Source organism: Prionailurus bengalensis, chromosome B2 (assembly GCF_016509475.1).
Source record: "Prionailurus bengalensis isolate Pbe53 chromosome B2, Fcat_Pben_1.1_paternal_pri, whole genome shotgun sequence".
NCBI classification, from domain to species: Eukaryota; Metazoa; Chordata; class Mammalia; order Carnivora; family Felidae; genus Prionailurus; species Prionailurus bengalensis.
In genome coordinates, this window is record NC_057349.1 from 135,414,357 (window position 1) to 135,433,142 (window position 18,786).

The 18,786-nt window shown below is 44.2% G+C and overlaps 1 protein-coding gene across 2 annotated transcripts in view; it reads left to right on the forward strand.

Annotated features, from left to right (window-relative positions):
- Nucleotides 1-18,567, forward strand: part of PPP1R14C (protein phosphatase 1 regulatory inhibitor subunit 14C) — an 88,607-nt gene extending 70,040 nt beyond the window's left edge. The window contains exons 4-5 of one of the 2 annotated variants that reach the window (XM_043592606.1): nt 257-264; nt 12,622-12,953. In XM_043592606.1, the coding sequence (XP_043448541.1) occupies nt 257-264; nt 12,622-12,703 (90 nt within the window). In that variant the 3' untranslated portion in view covers nt 12,704-12,953. Of the gene's footprint in view, nt 1-256; nt 265-12,621; nt 12,954-16,979 lie in introns of those variants that run through there. The other variant, XM_043592607.1, reaches the window with a different exon arrangement.
- Nucleotides 18,568-18,786: the final 219 nt, after the last annotated feature.

Here is an 18,786-nt window from a genome sequence, read left to right on the forward strand (position 1 = left end):
GGTTGAATACGGTGAGGGCCAACGAACTGTTGTGCCGTGTACAAATAAAGGTGAGGATTTGGGTACAAAATAATTAGTCCAAGAGCAGTGGTCCGAGTCTCTAAAATAGATTAACGGGGCTGCTTTCACCAGCACAACAAATTAATCTCTAAAGGCAGATAGTCAAGAAAATACGTGGACAAGATAGTGTCAGGTGGTTTTAAGTTAAAGGAAGGGAAAAAAAGACAAACAACCAGGATGCAGTTAAGACCTTCAGGAATTTATGTTGGCAGGAGTGATTATAACAACAGCAGGCCCTAACCCTTACCCGTAACAGATTCACAAACCTCTTTACACATCACGAAAAACAGGATCAGTTCTGGTGTGCACTGTGAGCAAATGAACCTCTCTAAAGATAAGCAACGTTCTCGGGGCGCCTGGGGGGCTCAGTCGGTTGAGCGTCCGACTTCCGCTCAGGTCATGATCTCGCGGCTTGGGAGTTCGAGCCCCGCGTCGCGCTCTGTGCTGACATCTCAGGGGCTGGAGCTGCTTCCGATTCTGCGTCTCCCTCCCTCTCTGCCCCTAACCCACTCGCATTCTGTCTCTTTCTCCAAAATAAGTAAACATTAAAAAAAATTTTTTTAAAAGGTAAGCAACGTTCTCCCCACCCAAAGCTGTTTGTCAGTGCTGACTCACTGCCTGCCTGTCTGGCCTCCTGTGGGACTTAGATATGCAAGCCGATAAAGATTCACAGGGTGATTTTTTTTTTCAACGTTTTTTATTTATTTTTGGGACAGAGAGAGACAGAGCATGAAAGGGGAGGGGCAGAGAGAGAGGGAGACACAGAATCGGAAACAGGCTCCAGGCTCTGAGCCATCAGCCCAGAGCCTGACTCAGGGCTCGAACTCACGGACTGCGAGATCATGACCTGGCTGAAGTCGGACGCTTAACCGACTGCGCCACCTAGGCGCCCCTCACAGGGTGATTTTTAAATGCTTAGTTTGTTGTCTGGGTGAGGACATTTTGCCATTTGGGACGATTCTCAGGTGTTGCCGTCGCTTTTAAAAGAGGCAAGTACTACCCTTCCGTTGCCCTCACCTATGGCAAGCTCGGTGGATTTGGAAATTCTTCCTTCCCTCTCCCTGATCACACTTTGCCTGATCCCCATGTCCTCTGCTGGATGTCGGACTTTTGGGAAGGAGTGTCAGGTAGCTCCGTAAAACTTGTGTAGGTTGACTGGGCTCTGCCGTCACTGGGCAGTGAGACGCAGGATCTGGAGTGGATGCCCACCCCCCACCCCCGTGAATGTGCGTGTTCAAGGGAGGGACCGGTGCATCGACTGGGGTGACAGAGAGGGGGCGGTACCCGGGGGAGTCACTGACCCACGCAGATCCCAACTTTCAGGATCTTCACCTGCTGTTTTCTCTCTTCACTCCGCCCTGGACTCGTGTCGGGGGCGGGTGATGTTTTTTGGGAAAGCAGGTTGAGCACCCAGAGTTCGGCTGGGCGTCCTCTCTGGGAGCTTGAATGATCCACACAATTATGGGGATTGGTGACAGCACTCACTGAGCAGCAGTGTTAGGCGTATCTTCCAAAAATCCTTTTGTGGGGAAGCCCTTCTAATTAGAGGGCTACCGCATGGTATTCATTTGTCTTTCGAAATGACTCGAAGCGCTTGAAAGAATGACCGAAGTGTAGTTCAATTATGCACGAAGCGGTGATTTGCAGCGATGCTGTGGTTTCTCCTTTTCCGACTTTCTGATGGGCCCGTCTTGGACCGAGCGGCGCAGGATCATCAATGAGCGTCACAGATGAATCACTGGGTGACGAGGGAAAGGTCCCAGACGCCTGGCCATGGTGATAATTACAGAATGGGTGTCCACCTGCCGCCTCTGGCACAGACCGGAGCTGGCAGGAGGGGGTGGAAGCTAAAAGCCACAGGGCCCAGGAGGGACGGGGGGACGCGAGAGCTCCGAGCAGAGCGTGGCACTGGGATGCCGTGCCCCATGACAGCGCCGCACGGCAGACACTCCAGGGGGAGGAGGGACCTTCTGCTTTCACGGCTGCTGCCAGGCCAGCCTCACAGAAACATGCTTTGGCTGTTTGCTTTCTTCCAAGTCTCTCATGAATCAGGTGGCTGCGTGTTATATAAAGTCGGGTTTACCGGGGCACTGGATATGTTGCTTTTCTTTCTATTGCTTCTTTGATCTTTCGTGTGTGCACACAAGCATGCTAGGCTCCACCCTTCTCCAAATGCTTCTCACCTTCCCCAGCTCCCCCAGGTTGTGTAGATTTCCAGCGCCTAAAGGAGAACCTTTAGAATCTTCCTCCATAGCAGCTGGGGCCAGTCGATACTTTCTACAATCCCCGCCTCATACACACACACACACACACACACACACACACACACGTACACACACACGTAATTAGTGCACAAAGATTCTAGTGTCTCCTCTCTCTGCTCCTTCACTTGACGGCCACGGTTGTGTGATTAAGTTATTTCGTGCATGTATTCCTTTACTTTGTAAACCTTTGCCAGACACCTCCCGTGTATTGAACACCGTGCCAGGAAAACAGAGGGAGAGGGCTCCTGCGACTAAGTAGGAGTCACAAATCTGCACGTAGATGGTCTTGCATGCTTTGTAACTGCGTAAGTCACGTTTTGCAGATTTTCTGCAGCTTGCTTATTTGCCCAACGGTAGATTTCTGAGATTTGCCCGTGTTGACGCAGAAGGCTCTGGTTCATTCATTTTTGCTGCTGTGGAGCATCCCTGTGTATTACTGTAACGTATCCATTCTTCTGGTGATACTCATGTAGGCTGTGTCCAGTGTTTTATTGTTATGAATAATGACGCATAAAATAACTCTGGATCTGTTGACTCATGTACACAGTGTGTCCAAAGAATATGCCAAGAAATGGAATTGCGTGGAAATATGTGCGCCAGCTTGCATGCCCACCAGCAGGATTTGAGAATTCTCTTTTAACCTCATCACCCCCACGCCCGGCGTTGCCAAACTGTACAATTTTTGCCAATCTGATGATATCTCGTTGCTTTAACACACCTTGTCCTGACTGCTAGCTAGTGAGGTTGAGCACATTTTTCTTGCATGTGCTCGTGTTTCCATCTGTGGGAATTTCTGTTTCAAATCCTTTGTCCACCTTCCTTTGACTTGTGTTTTTCTTGTTGATTTTGAAGAGTTATTTATATATTGTGGATGGCCATCCTCTGACCTTTATGTAGGTTGCAAATATATTTCACAAACTGTGGCCCCTTATTCTGCTTGTGTTGTCTTTTGTGCACAGAAGCTTTACCTTTTAGTTGAAATCAGATTTATCAATGACATCCTTCGTGGCTTGTGCTCTTTAAAGATTTGTGCTACTCTAGTGTCTGAAAGGTAGTCTTCCTATATTTTGTTCTAAAACTTCTCTTTTACTTTTTACCCCCAGGTATTCAAACCATCTTGAATTTGTTTTTGTGTACGGTGTGAAATAGGGATCTAATTTTACATTTGCCATGTTGTCCCAGTACCATTTAGTGAGCAGTCAGTCTGTCCTTACCCCGATGGATGTGTAATCAGCTTGTATACCAAATTTTTCTAATACGTGGGACTGACTTCTGGCTCTTTGTCTATCACTGCACACTGTGACATTTGTGTTACAATCAGTTCGTAGCAAGGGCCTGGCGACCCCATAATTTTCTTATTCAAACTGTCTTAACTCTTCTTGAATATTGATATTTTTCTCAGAATTTCATTAAGCTTATAGATTAATTTGGAGGCAAATGTAAGATCTATATGGTGGTTTGTTCAGGACACAATAATGGAAACTGTGGATTCCTCAGGGTGAGGGACAGGTTTGAGGAAGAGATAGGTAACAGTATGTTTACTTTTGGTCATTTTGAGATGGATGTGCCCATGTGACGTCCCTGTGGTGACATCTGGGGGCCACAGGAAATGCAGGCCTGGATCTCAGGGGTAAAGGCAGAGAGGAGATCTGAGAATAGGAGGGAAATGGCTGGCCGAGAGATCGTGCCTTGAGGAGGCTGGGAACCAAGCTTTGGAGAATACCAGCGTCCCATCTGCAGGTCAGGGGGTAGAAATAGGTGGCCAGCAAAGGGGAGCCAGGGGAGAAAGTCAAAGACTTGCAAAGACAATGTGGAGGAGAGTGGGCAAGACTCTAAAGAAAAGGAAGGGAAAGAAGAGAAAAGAGCAAAGGAAAGGAAAGGAAAAGAAGAGAAAAGGGAGGATCTTATCACTCCACACTCACTAGAATGGCTAAAAACTGAAAAGACTGAGAACACGAGGTGTTAGCGAGGCTGTGAAACAAATAGAACTCTCGTCCTCCTGCCGGCAGGAGTGTGAAATGGTACAACCACTTTCAAAAACTGTTTGGGTGTTCCTAAAAAGTTAAATGTGCATTATACACCTCTGCCATGGTACTGCTAACAGTTACCCAAAGGAAACAAAAAAATATGACCCCACAAATACTTGTACGTGTATATTCGTAGTAGCTTTACTCACCACGGTCAAAGACTTGAAACAAACCGAAATACCCATCAGCAGGTGAATGGACGAACACATCGTGTTACATCCATACAATGGAGTACTAGTCAACAATATAAACGACTGAACGACTGATACACACAACACTATGAGTGAATCAGAAACATTATGTTGAGTGAAACAAGCCAGGCAAAAAGGGTACATAATTAATAGTCCAGTTACATAAAATGTAAACTGTAGATAGAAAATTGGGGTTGGGCGGAGGGGGGATGAGCTATAGAGGGAGATGAGAAATTTTAGAGTAATGGAAGTGATCTGTTATCTATCTATCTATCTATCTATATCTATCTATTTATTTATTTAATGTTTGTTTATTTTGAGAGGGAGAGCACTAGAGTGAGTGGGGGAGGGGCAAAGAGAGTTGGAGAGAGAATCTCAAGCAGGCTCCATGCTGTCAGTGCAGAGCCTAACACAGGGCTCGAACTCATGAGCTGTGAAATCATGACCTGAGCCCAAGTCAAGAGTCAGATGCTTAAACGACTGAGCCACCTACGTGCCCTGATCTGACCTTTAAATAGGTATAATTTTATAGTATTGTGACTTGTAAGACAGATATATATTTGGTCATTCAGATGACCAAAATATATTGCTTGTTTACAGTTCCTGACTCAGCTCCCCAAACCCTCAGAATTTCCCGAGCCATAAAGCAATGGGGACATCTTCTGCTATAATACTTGGTTGGGCTCTTGTCCTCAGTTCCTGAAAAGCGTCAGAGCCACAAAGGTGAAATGGGTATCTTGTTATTTATAACAAGCCCCTTTCTACCATAACTGGGTTTATGTGGATGAGGAGATTTTTGTAAAGCACCTAAGGATTGGGGCTGGTTGCCGGAGGAACCAACCATGCCCGTGAGGCTGGAACTTTCAGTTCTAGTCCCTGGTTTCCGGGATGGAAGAGAGTCTGGAGGTTGAACCAATGGCCAGTGCATTTATCATTCATGCCTAGTGATGAAGCCTGCCTAAAAACTTTGCAAGGACAGGGTTTGGAGATGCTTCCCTGTGCTACTGTGCTGGGCTCCAGGCTCCACGAGGACAGAAGTGCCATTGCTCATGACCTTACCCTATGGGTTTCTTTATCTGACTGTTGATGCGTATCCTATAATATATTGGTAATCTAGTGAGTAAATGGGTTTTCCTGAGTTCTGTGAACAGTTCTAGCACATTAATCAAATCCAAGGAAGGGGTCATGGGAACCCCTGATTTATAGCCAGTTTGTCAGAAGCACAGGTAACAACCTGGACTTGGGATTGGCATCTGAAGTGGCATCTGTGGGACTGAAACTTTTATCACCAGGTAGATAGTGTCACAGTTGAGTTGAGTTCTTGGACACCCTGCTGGTGTCAGAATTGCTTGTTGATGTGGGGAAGTCTTCACATGCATCTGCACACACACACACACACACACACACACACACACACACATTGGAAGTGGGTCCAAGGACTCTTTCACATTTATTGTTCATAAGTTATTTCTCAATAAAGTTGATAACCAAAAGCAAGCAGAAGGGAAGGAAGGAAGGAAGGAAGGAAGGAAGGAAAGAGAGAGAAAGAAAAAGAAAGAAAAGGAAAGAAAGAGTGAGAGAGGAAAGAGAAAGAAAGAAAGAGAAAAAGAAAGAAAGAAAATAAGGAAGGAAGGAAGAGAGTAAAGAAGGAAGGAAGGAAAGAAGTTGTCCTTAGCATTGTCAAACGAAGAGACCTTGGTCAGGGCATATGGCCGTGAGGAGCGCTGGCCGGACAGAGTCTGGATTTCAGTGGGCAGAAAGGTCAACACTCTAGCTTCCCTCTCTTCTCCCTTTTCTCCTTCTCTCTTTCTCCCCCTTTAGCTCCCTCCTCCTCCTCTTTTTGTTCCTTTCTAATTTATAAGTTAGCTATGAGAGAAGGCAGCTATTTAGGGCTTTTGAGCTATTTATGTGCTGGGAAGAGGCTATGATCAGAAGGGAGGGAAGGTTCATGGTCTGGGGGAACCAGAGCTTACCTGGGAAACACAGTCCTTTACATACGTGGTCAGCCCTTCCCCCATATGTAAAAATTAAAAGATTGCTGTGTCTATCACACACACACTTCAAGTCATTTTAGTTTAGTTTGGAATTAGACTAAAATTACCTATGCTGGCTGCTTAATAAAAAAAGATCCCCCCCCAACCCCCACCGCTGCCCCACCCTGGGCACCGTGGTACAGAGTGAGGGAATTGTACGACCTGTTCCCAGGAGCTGAGTCCAGGTTTCTTATGGCTTTATTTAAATGTAGGGTTTGAATCCTGGTCTGACCACTCAGTAGCTGTGTGACCTGGGGAAAGCCTCTCCACCTCTCTGAGCCTATGTCATCAGACGCTTGTAATGATTAAGTGAGATGGTACATGAAACTGCCCAGAGTGCTTGTCACATAAAAGGTGCCCAGTAAAGATGAGTTGTGTCTGAACCCCGGCCAGGCCTTCAGTGCCCGGGAGAGCCTGGCACTATGCTAAACGAAGTAAGAGGTGCACACTGTGGGAAAGAGTCGTCCCCAGGTGAGTTCGTGACTAAGGAGGTGAACGCAGGGCATTCTCAGATACAAAAATGGTGCCCAGGACTGAGGTGGGGGGAGGGGCCCAGGGTCACTTAGAAAGGTGTTTATTAAGAGACAAAACTTTCCATTGTTTTAAGGGAGGAGAGTTAGGTGGAGGGAGGGTAAGGATTTCGCCTGCAGCGGGACAGAGGCCCTGTTCAAAGATCCAGAGGAGTTAGGAGAGGGAGGAGCTCAAGGAGGGTGGGAGGCGGCGTGTTTGCTGCTGCTGTGTGTGTGTGTGTGTGTGTGTGTGTGTGTGTGCGCGCGCGCGCGCGAGTACGTGCCTCTCTGAGTGTGTGTGTGCCCGAGTGTTCATGTGCCTCTCTGAGTGTGTGCCTGAGTGTGTGCGTGTGCACAGTCAAGGGCAGGAGTCCCCGAGGCAGGTGCTGTGGGAACTGAGACCCCGGACCAGGCGGGATGAGGGAGGCCAGCGTGGATTTTGTCACAGCACTTGCGGCCTTGCTGCCTGTGGTCCAAGCGCCTTCCCGTCTCAGCTCTGTTCATTCATCAAATCCTTAAATACTTCCACCAACCTTGAGGGGGCATTTTATTATCGTCGCTCTCAGTTTGCCGTGAGGAAAACTGAGCCACAGAGAAAAGAGCTAGCCCTGCAGTGGTGCACAAGGATTTGAACCCAGCCCCCGCCCTCCCCCGCTCCGTTACATAGTCCCCCTCTTAACCACGTGGCCACCCTGCTTCCTGCTGTGTGTGCAGAGGGCAACTCTCTCTCTGTAGGAAGGGATCCATCTGAGATCTTTTTAGTATTTGTTTCAAAGGACCTTCCTGTGTCTGTAATCCAAGATCTTCGTTTCTCTTCTCTTTCCTTGCTCCTTGCGTCACCACGGCATTCACGGCCCTGGGGACACAGGGCCCCAGCCTCTTGTTAAAGGCCAGTATGTGACGCAGTTCGTCCAGCTGCAGTTCAGGGCCTGGCCCTCAGCAGTCCACAGGAGCCCTGCCGCTGGGGGACGCTCTCAGGTCGAAGACTCAGGATGTCAGGGAGCATTTTGAAGAGCGTTTGGACCAAAGCTGCTGAGGTAGCCTAAAAAACAGATGCCACTTGTCTCGAATGATGGGTCAGGGCAATGTCTGTTTGCTTTTTAAAACTTCTGGCGGTTAGCTGAAATCCTGTTTCCCACATTAGAAAACCAGAATGACCAGGTCTTAAAAACTGGTAGAGAGGTGTTTGGCTAATGAACGGTGTTCCTTTAAGGAGTGAGGGGGAGAGAGAGGAGGACGGAGAGGAAGCCGGGCCATGGCTCCAGAGCACTGATTCTGGATTCTAGATTCCTTGTATTGACCCAGGGCTTCTCATCTTTCAAAGTGTCTTGGAATTATGACCTTCTTTCAGCCTGTCGTCCACTGGGAGAGGCAAGAGCGGTCCCAGGCCTGGACTGGGCAAGGGCAGCGTGCACTGACCGTCTGCCCTCCAGGAGACCCTGCGTGCACACCTAGCGATGTCTCACGTTGACAGAGCCTATTTCCATGTCTGCTTGCCTCGCTGGCCTGGGGGCCCCTGTCAGGCAGAGCCTCTCCGTTTCTCTGCGCCCCAGCACGGAGGGTAGAGTCTGGCACGTGGTGGGGACTTGGTGCCTCTGTATTGCGCTCAGTTGGCGTCAAGAGACCTGGGTTCAAATATTTTCTTTGTGAGCTTGGACAAGTACTTAGAATGAACTAGAACATCCATTTTCCCCGTCTATAAAATGGAAATGATAAAACTTACTACGTTAGATTCAACATAGTAAAATGTCAATAGGCTACACAGAGAAGGCCTCCAATAACTGTTCATTCCCTTCCTTTTCTTTAGATTGAGCCCAGCCCGTGCCAGACCTAGTGCAGAACCCACACCCACCAGGGACTTTCTGTCCATCCTTTTAGCGGGGGATAAAAAGGTCAAAAAGGAGTCAGGAATGCCCTTTTTTGAGTGTCACAAAAGAGCACGCCCTTTGTGGTTAGAGAATCGTTTTCTTGTGGAAATGTTGCATCTGGGGAACCACTTTGTTCATCCTTTTTATCTGCATGTGTACAAGTCGTGTGATAAGAGGCCTGCTCGAAGTTAGCCTCCTTCTTTATAAATGCACACAGAACATTCACCACCACAGACGCATCCTGGGCCATAAAGCAGGTCTCAAATTTTAAGAGATTCAAGTGATACGAAGTACATTCTTTAAATAATATAATGAAATTAGAAATTGGTAGCAGAAAGTTGTCTGAAAAATGCCCAGATATTTGGAAACTAAATGATACATTTCTAAATAACTCCTGGGCCAAAGGAGGAATCACGTATGAAATTAGAAACTGTTTTGAAATGAAGGAAGTGAAAAACAATTATATCAAAAACCTGTGAGATGCAGCCAAAGCAGTGCTTAAAGGTGAGCATAGGATACAAAATGTCTGTATTAGGGAAGCTTTCCAATAAACGACTCTAGAATTTACCTTAGGAACTAGGAAGCGAAGAGCAAACTCAACTCACAATAAGGTGAAGAAAGGAAATAATGAAGACGAAAGCAGAAATCAGTGAAATATAAGCCAGAAAATCAATAAAGAAAATCAGTGAAGCAAAAGCTTATTCTCGGAAAAGAGCAATACAATTGATAATCTTCTAGTCTAAGTAGAAATAAAGATAGGAGACAAATTACCAATATCAAGAATGAGAGAGGTGACATCACTCTAGAGTCTACAGATGTTATGAACCTCATGCCAATAAATTCAGCAACTTACATGAAATAGACAAATGTCTGTAAAGACATAACCCACCAATGCATACAAAGCAAAGCAAAACAAAACAAAAAACTCCAGACCCAGGTGGCTTCACAGGGGAATTTTCATCAGACATTTAGGGAAGAAATTGTACCAACTCTGTAAAAACTCTTTCCAAAACTTGAAAAGGAAGAATACTTCTCAACTCATTATACAGGGCAAGCAGTACTCTGCTACTAAAACCAAAGACCTAATAAGAAATGTAGGCAAGTATTCCACATGAGCATAGCTGCAAAATTTCTAAAGAAAATTTTGTCAAATTGAATTCAACATTTTATGTCTATATCTATATCTATATCTATATCTATATCTATATCTATATCTAGACACACACACACACACACACACACACACACACACACACACACATCAAAAATCAATCAGGGTAAGTCACCATGTTAAGAAACCAGGAGGAAAAAGCCCTTTCTATAATTATGTCAACTGATGCAGAAAAAGCATTTGGCAAAATCCAATCTCTATTCCTGGTAAAAAAACAAACAAACAAAAAAAACCTCTCAGCAAACTAGGAATAGAAGGGAAATTCTTAAGCTCTATAAAGAACATCTGCAAAAGGTAAAAGTCTACAAAAAGCTGCTATAACTAACAAGTGAGTTCAACAAGCTTGTGGGATATGAGGTAAATATATGAAAATCTATGGCTGGTAACAATTGGAAATTGAAATAAAACTATACCCCTTCTAAAAATACCAACAATATTAAACACTTAGAAATATATCTGACATAAGATGTGCAGAATCTGTACACAGAGAACTATAAAACGTTGCTGAGAACATGCACTGTTGATGTTCACAAATTGATTTATAGATTGAATGCAGTCTCAACCAAAACCCCAGCACGAGTTTTGTTTTGGTTTTGGTTTTGGTTTTGGTTTTGGTTTTTTTTTTTGGTAGAAATTTACAAGTTGATTCTAAAATTCTTAAGAAAATTTAAAAGACCTAGAATAGTCAAAACAATTTTATTTTAAAAGATCATCAAAGGTGGCAGACTAACATTACCTGATTTTAGAACTTATAAACCTATCCTTAGAAGACAGTGCGGTATTGGCATAAACAAACAAAACAAAAACTCCCAACTGACTTCACAGGGGAATTTTGATCAGACATTTATGGAAGAAATTATGCCAAATCTGTACAAACTCTTTTCGAAACTTGAAAAGGAAGGAATACTTCCCCACCTCATTCTATGAGGTAAGCAATACTCTGTTACTAAAACCAGACAGAGACATAATAAAACAAACAAATAGATCAGCAATTCAGCCATTCCAGTCTTAGGTATTTACCCAAAAGAAATGGAAGGATATTCCATACAAAGACTTTTATATGAATGTTTTAAGCAACTTTGTTTATTATAGCCCCATACTAAAAACAACTCAAATTCCCATCAACCGCTGAATGGATACATAAACCGTGGTATTCCTATACAACAAAATGCTACCCAGTGCTTAAAAAAATAAAGAAAGAAATGAGTTATTAATAAATCCAACAGTGTGGCTGAATCTCAAAATAATTATGTTGAATGAAAGAAACCAAAAAAGTAGAAGACTAAAAAGTACATAGTGTCATGGTTCCTTTTGTATAAAACTCTAGAAAATGCAAATTAATCTAATCGTGACAGCGTATTCCCCCGGGAAAGAGAGGAACAGGGGGAGGAGAGAGGGATTGCAAAGGAGCATAAGGAAACTCGTGGAGGAATTGAATGTGTCCATTATGTTGACTGCACAGATGGTGGACTTGTGCTGGTCGTCTGCAGTTTATGGCCTGCCAATTATACCTTAATAAAGCTGTTTATCCAAAGAAAGTCATTGTGAACCTTTTAGTGGCAGGAGTTTCCGTCCCCAGCCATTCTACTGAAACTTCTCCCAGCCAGAACACAATGGTCCCTTTCTTGCCAACCCTGGCTTTGAATCTGTCTTGACTTTCTTAACCTCTCATTGGCACTTGGCTTGATTGAATGTCTCTTCTTTCTAGAAAAGTGTTCTTTTCTTGACTGCTGAACAGCATATTCTTGGGTTTTCCCGCCCTCTCATTGGTTTCTCCTTTTCAGTCTCCTTTGCTGGCCCCAAAACTTCCCCGAGAACTCACTTGTTAGGGGGCCTCTGGCCTTGGTCTTCAGCCGCCTTTTATTGTTTACGCTTTCCTCTACGTTTATCTCATCAAGCTCTGTGATTCAAAGTGTTGTCACCTGTGATGTCCAACAGAATTTTCTGAGATGGCAAATATTCTATAGGCCCAATGACCAGTATGGTGGCCGCTGGTCACATCTGGCTACTGACTATTTGAAATGGGACCATAGTGTGAATAAGGAACAGAATTTTAAGTTGTGTTTATTCCCATTCATTTACATTTAAATAGCTACACTATATCATTTCTATTATAGAATATAGAAATATAGGTTGCATATAAATATACTATAAATATCTATATTTATATTATTTATATTTATACCGCTTGTATATGTGGTTGGGGGCTACTGCAGCAATCAACTTTAGTCTAGATCATTGTGTTTATAAACTGTGGGAGGTAACCCATGAGCTGGTCTTGACCTTTATTTTTTTTTCAAAATAAAGTATCAAGGGGCATCACATATAGTGAGAGTTGTATTTTTTTCAAGACACTTTTATTTTGGTCCTGGGTCTCTGGGGACGAGGTTCCTCTAAATATGTGTGTGGATCACATGTGGTTTTGTAGGGGGGGGGTTGTTTTTTAGTTGCAAGCCACCGATTTAAATGCTAGTGATGCTTGTTGCTTATGTCGTCAGCCGGGAGCTGAGACGCCAAGTCATGTTTATCTGTCTTCCGAAGATCCCCCTCACGTATGTAAGGGGCACCGCAAGTCTGTAAACCTGCTTTTTTCCCCCCTCCAGTTAGCCCTCATCTCAGCATAATGGTACCACCTATCTTCCAGTTGATGAGGGTGGAGACCTTCATCCCCCTTTTCCCTGTCTCCTTCCTGTTTTACTGGGGCCCCACATTCAGTCTAGCAAGGTCTTTTGGCTCTGCTTCTGGAATGGATCCACTTAATTTCCGTTTCGATTTCCATAAACTTTAAGGCCCTGGCATCCCTAGCCTGGATCTCTGTAACAGGTCCAAACTGGCCTCTCTTTCATTCTTTTTTTTTTTTTTTTTTTAACGTTTTAAATGTGTATTTATATCTGAAGGAGAGAGAGACAGAGCATGAATGGGGAGGGGCAGAGAGAGAGGGAGACTCAGAATCTGAAGCAGGCTCCAGGCTCCGAGCTGTCAGCACAGAGCCCGATGCAGGGCTTGAACTCACAAACCATGAGATCATGACCTGAGCCGCAGTCAGATGCCCAACTGACTGAGCCACCCAGGCGCCCCGTCTTGCATTCTTATCTTTATAAAATCCACTCTCCACGTGGCAGTCAAAGGGATCTTTTAAAAACCTAAATCAGATGATGTTGCTTCCCGACTTGAAAGTCTCCAGTGGCTTTCCATTGCATCAAGAATATTCTCTCAACACCTTACACGGCCAGTAAGGCCCTGGCAAGCTGACCCTAGCACCCCACTCATCTTGGCCTTTCCATACCGGGAATACCCACTCCCTTGCTTGTTTCTCTGCAGGGCCTTTGCACATGTGTGATGACCCAGGCCCCCAGACTTCCCCTGAGCTGGCCTCTCTATTAATTTAGATCTCACATCAGATATCATTTCCTCAATGGGCAGCCTTTCTCTGACTAAATTAGTGTCCCCAACCCAAGTCTGAGTGATCTGTTTCGGAAGTAAATGAGATGTATTGTTACTTACGCAGAGAATTTTCCAGTAATATGAACAAGAGACATCAAAGTATTTTTGATTACAGATTCTTGAATCTTCTTTGAGAATTATCTGTAATCAGTAAAATCCTTCAGTGCAGGTTTCTGTATGGAGAATAAATATTGGTCTTGCTGGTTTTTTTTAACTTAGCTGAGCACCTCATTATGCAAATTTAACGAACATTTTAAAAATATGTATAATACGGTCTATTAAGTTACAGGCGTAAATTACACTAGTATAAAATTTCAGAGATTTGTTGATGTTAATATATTATAAATACAAGTTATTTGTTGAAATTTTTAATCAGTAAGATTACTGCACATCATGATAGGTTTTTTGAGAAAATTTGAATTTGATTTAAATTACCAAATTGCTTTTGTCTTGAAGAAGAAAGGTCGGTAGCTTAGGGTGTATTATTCCTTAGGATATTTAATCTTTATTTTTATAATGAACTTTATGAAAAATATGTTATAGAAATAGTGTAGGATAAATGATAGGATTTGTAATTCTGACCTTGGCAATAAAAAAAAAAAGAAAAAGGAAATCTACACTGAAATGTTAAAGTTCATACAGCATTTGAGTAACACTTTCCAAAAACAATGAAACTGAAACTATGTGTTTCACATTGCACTGTCTAAACCACATAGCAGGGGGCGAAACAGATGTGCACTTAATTAACAAAATGAAAATTGAAAATAAGTGTGAAAACTTGGCATTATTTTTTTAAATTGTTTAAAATGTTTTTATTTATTTTTGAGACAGAGAGAGACAGAGCATGAGCAGGGGAGGGGCAGAGAGAGAGGGAGACACAGAATCCGAAGCAGGCTCCAGGCTCTGAGCTGTCAGCACAGAGCCTGACGCAGGGCTTGAACTCATGGGCTGTGAGATCATGACCTGAGTTGAAGTCGGACGCTTAACCGACTGAGCCACCCAGGCGCCCCCAAAACTCGGCATTATTTTAGAAAACTCTTTAGATTAGATACAATAGTGCTCGCAAAGTTAAAATAGGGCCACATTTCACGTCTTATGTGTTCCATTCTGCCCAAGGTCAGAAGTGGCAGGGATGAAAATGTTTTTATCCTTTGACCCCTTTCTGGGTAGCTCTCCAAAGAGAATAATCTAAATTGCAGATTCACGCACCGAGATGTTAGTTGTGGCTTTGTTTATAATTCTGGAAAGTCAGGGACCAACCAAACATCCAGTGATGGAGAAATTAAGCGGAGTGTAGAACATCCATATAATAAAGGATCATATAACCACTGAAGTTAATTGTTAGGAAGACTAATGTTGTGGGAGAAAGCTGACATAATGACACAATGCTAAATTGAATAAAAGGACATATTTATACGGTGTGATCTCAATTAGGTAAAACACAGTTTTCATAGGAGAAAATATATTAGCGGTTCATTCTGAGGAGTAATTGTTGCCGGCTTATATTCTCTAAGTTGTTTAGGAAAATCATGTAACTTTATAATAGCAAAAACATTACCAAAAAAAAAAAAAGAAGAAAAGAAATTTGGTGGCGAACAAAATCCTACATGTTTAAGCTTCTTGTGTTTTAGAGCTGGAGAGTGGTTGCGGAGATCATTTGGCCTGGGAGGCCGTGACTAAGCGTTGTGGTTGGTGGGAGAATTTAACAGCGGTTCCTCACAAGGCCAAGGGGAGAGGAAGATTTCTCCGTGGTTTTTCTCTTGGTAAATTCCCGACGTCCTCGGTTCTGTCATTCACTGACTGCTACTGGCTGGTCAGAAAGTTTGGCTGTCCGCTTCTCCTGTGACAAATATAAAATGGAAAGACAAGGTACTTATTACCTAATAAATGGGATTTTTGGAGTAGCCAAAAATTTTAAGTCAACAATGAAAGATTCCTGAAGGCCTCAAGTGGGAACTGTTCTACATTGTTCTTCGATCTTTGGGTGTCCATCTATGAATAGGATGTGAAATCATTTTAGTTGGTCTCCCTCGGCATTACCTTTTAAATGAAATTAGAATAGAATAGAAAAGGGGCGCCTGGGTGGCTCGGTCAGTTAAGCGTCCGACTTCGGCTCAGGTCACGATCTCACGGTATGTGAGTTCGAGCCCCATGTGATCTCACGGTATGTGAGTTCGAGCCCCATGTGATCTCACGGTATGTGAGTTCGAGCCCCGTGTCAAGCCCTGTGCCGACAGTTCGCAGCCTGGGGCCTGCCTGGGGTTCTGTGTCTCCCTCTGTCTCTGCCCCTCCCCTGCTCACACTTTCTCTCTCTCTCTCTCTCTCTCTCTCTCTCTCTCTCTCAAAATAACAAGTAAACATTTAAAAAAATGTTTAAAAAAAAGAATAGAAAATATAGAATGTATTATGTACATTAAGTATTCTTTAGATTTTTATTTCAGGTATGTGTCTGTATGTACTGGATTGTAAATATAAAATGTGTGTGGCTTTCAAAGAAAACTGATCTGTAGTCAAAAAAGTCAAAAGACTCTCCTTTCTGAGATGTAGATCAGTGGTTCTCAGTGTGGAACCAGCAGCAGGTTACCTGGGAGCCTGTCAGAGATGCACATTCTCACCTCCCCCGGCCCAGAACTACCGAGTCAGGAATTCTTGGGCCCAGCGCTCTGTGGTTTAATAAGTCCCCTGGTGGTTCTGATGAGGACTTACATTCGAGAACCGCTGTTCAAGCCTTGCTGTTCCGGGGGTGGTCCAGAGACGGACACTGGCATCAGCTGGCAGCCGGTGAGAGATACCGACTTTCAGACCCCAACCTGGGCCTACTAAGTCAGAACCCACAAGCTCTCTGGGTGATTCGTGTGCTCATAGTAAAGGTTTATTCAAGGTTGAGAAAGCTGATCTAAACCACATGTGCCTTTGGAGGCCAAATCAATAATGTCGGTGACTGAGAGCAGCCTATGTTTTTCTCCCCCAAAGAGAGCAGCGGCGAGAAGGCATCACGATGTGAGGTTTAATTATGCTTCATTGGTTTAAAAATGTCCTGTAGCAGGGGCGCCTGGGTGGCGCCGTCGGTTAAGCGTCCGACTTCAGCCAGGTCACAATCTCGCGGTCCGGGAGTTCGAGCCCCGTGTCGGGTTCTGGGCTGATGGCTCGGAGCCTGGAGCCTGGTTCCGATTCTGTGTCTCCCTCTCTCTCTGCCCCTCCCCCGTTCATGCTCTGTCTCTCTCTGTCCCCAAAATAAATAAACGTTGAAAAAAAAAAAATGTCCTGTAGCGAACCAGCGAGGGTTAACCCAACCAACCAGACTCACCACCTACAAGTTAACTGCAGTTGACCTCACTGACTTCAAGCAGATTTGAACCCCACATTTTGGTAGAGCAAGCCTGCCAGATTAACTTCTTCTGCTCTCTTTTAGGAATTTATCCAGGAGCTGCTCTGTCGGATAAGAGGCATGAGAAAACTGAGTCCTCCGCAGAAGAAGGCTGTATAATTCTAGCACAGGGTGGACCGTCCCAGAGACGAAGAAGGGGTCCTGGGATTTGGGCTTCATGAAGACATTTATTAAAGACTAGTTGCCCTGATGAGAACCTTTTTTTGGGGGGGAGGGGGTGTCTATTAGACATTTATTCAAGCGTGTTCCTTTTTTGTTTTAAAGGGTTTTGCTAGTGTAATATTTTAATAGCAAGGATATCACGACTCTGGTTTCAGCCCAACCAGGGATATCAAACCAGGCAGACATGGAAGAATGGGCTGGGCCAGGCACCGTTGTCTTTGAGAAATCAGAGGTTTAGGACCTAACTATACAGGGATGATGGTTTTCTTACAGCTAGTTTGGTAATACTTTTTCCTAAGTTGTACAACTGTCTCAGATGTCGAATTTCTTGTATATATCTCCACACGACTAAGTTAAAAGGTAGATGTGAGTTTTATTTCACACCGATGGAATAAACTTGTGGTTTTCCTTTCGCTGGAGGTCACAGTACCTGTGTGTTCAAGAGGTCACGAGACACTCTTCGCGTGACCTGCTGCTGACCTTCAACATTCACTTTATGCACCAAAGTGAACGAAGTCAGTGTATCCGTTATTTTCATGAGCTACGCCACAAAAAGTCGAGTTGGTCAAGGGCTTAATTCATGGACTTTATATTATTTCGTTATTTGGGATGCTTTGCCAGGTCACGTCCTTATTGCCTCGTTTGTGGTCTTTTAAAGTTTTATGAACCCTTAATTTGAAGAACTATTCAGATGTCTAGAGAAATGCCCATGCTGAGTGGTGTTTTGCAGTGGGGAAAGGAAGCACCGTGTAGCAATTAATTCTCTGCTTTCAACCAAATACTGTGTATTATTCTCTCCCCACGAAAGCAGGTCGTAAGGAAAGTTAGCAAATTGGGTATCGTCCTCCCTAGAAGTAGATCTGGTCCCTTCCGTCCCTGGACAGCATTAGACCAGAGCAGGCGAACCGAGTGTTGAACACCGTAGAGGTGAGAAAGCTTCACCTTCTCTCAAGAGAGTTGATCCAGGGGCATTTGCTTGTGTGGAAGGGGGGTGGAGATTGTGTTTTTGGTTGTCTCGTTGGCATGTGGTGAGGATTCCGGCTCTGGGCCCTAATCATGCACCCCGGGCTCCTTGCTTGGAGCTAGGCGTGGGGCACCAGCCCTGCCCCTCTCTGTTATATATCAGCTCCCTGGAGAAGGGTCAACATTCAGATGGATGTGGGCTGGGTAAAAGGTCAGAGTAGAAACTCTTCCTTCCCCCCCCAGGAGGCCTCCACCGCCTCCCCACAGAAACCCCACTTACTGTAAGATGTCTCTAGGTGGCCCTGTCCGAGGACAAGGGTTAAACATTTTCTATCAAGGGTGCTCTGAACATATTTTATTTTTTAAAAGAACTATGTTTGTGAATTTTATGTATACTGGCAAGCTTTCGAAAATGTATTTAATTTTGTAATGTTTACCGATGATTTATTTACAAGCTATTTACTCAAATAAATGGAGCTGCTTACAACTCTGTGTGCACATTTCATTGCAAAACATGTTAAAATGATCACTTGACTCTGTGAGGTGTTCTGCGGACAGGGGTACCATGCACTTCCATCTGGCTTTTCGTTTTCGAGGTGTTTTCGGGCATCTGATCCTGGCTCTCTCCTGATGGAAGCAGAGTTGCTGGAAAACACTCCTGGGCCGGGAAGGAAACCGATGAACTCTGTGTATTTGGTCCTGCCTG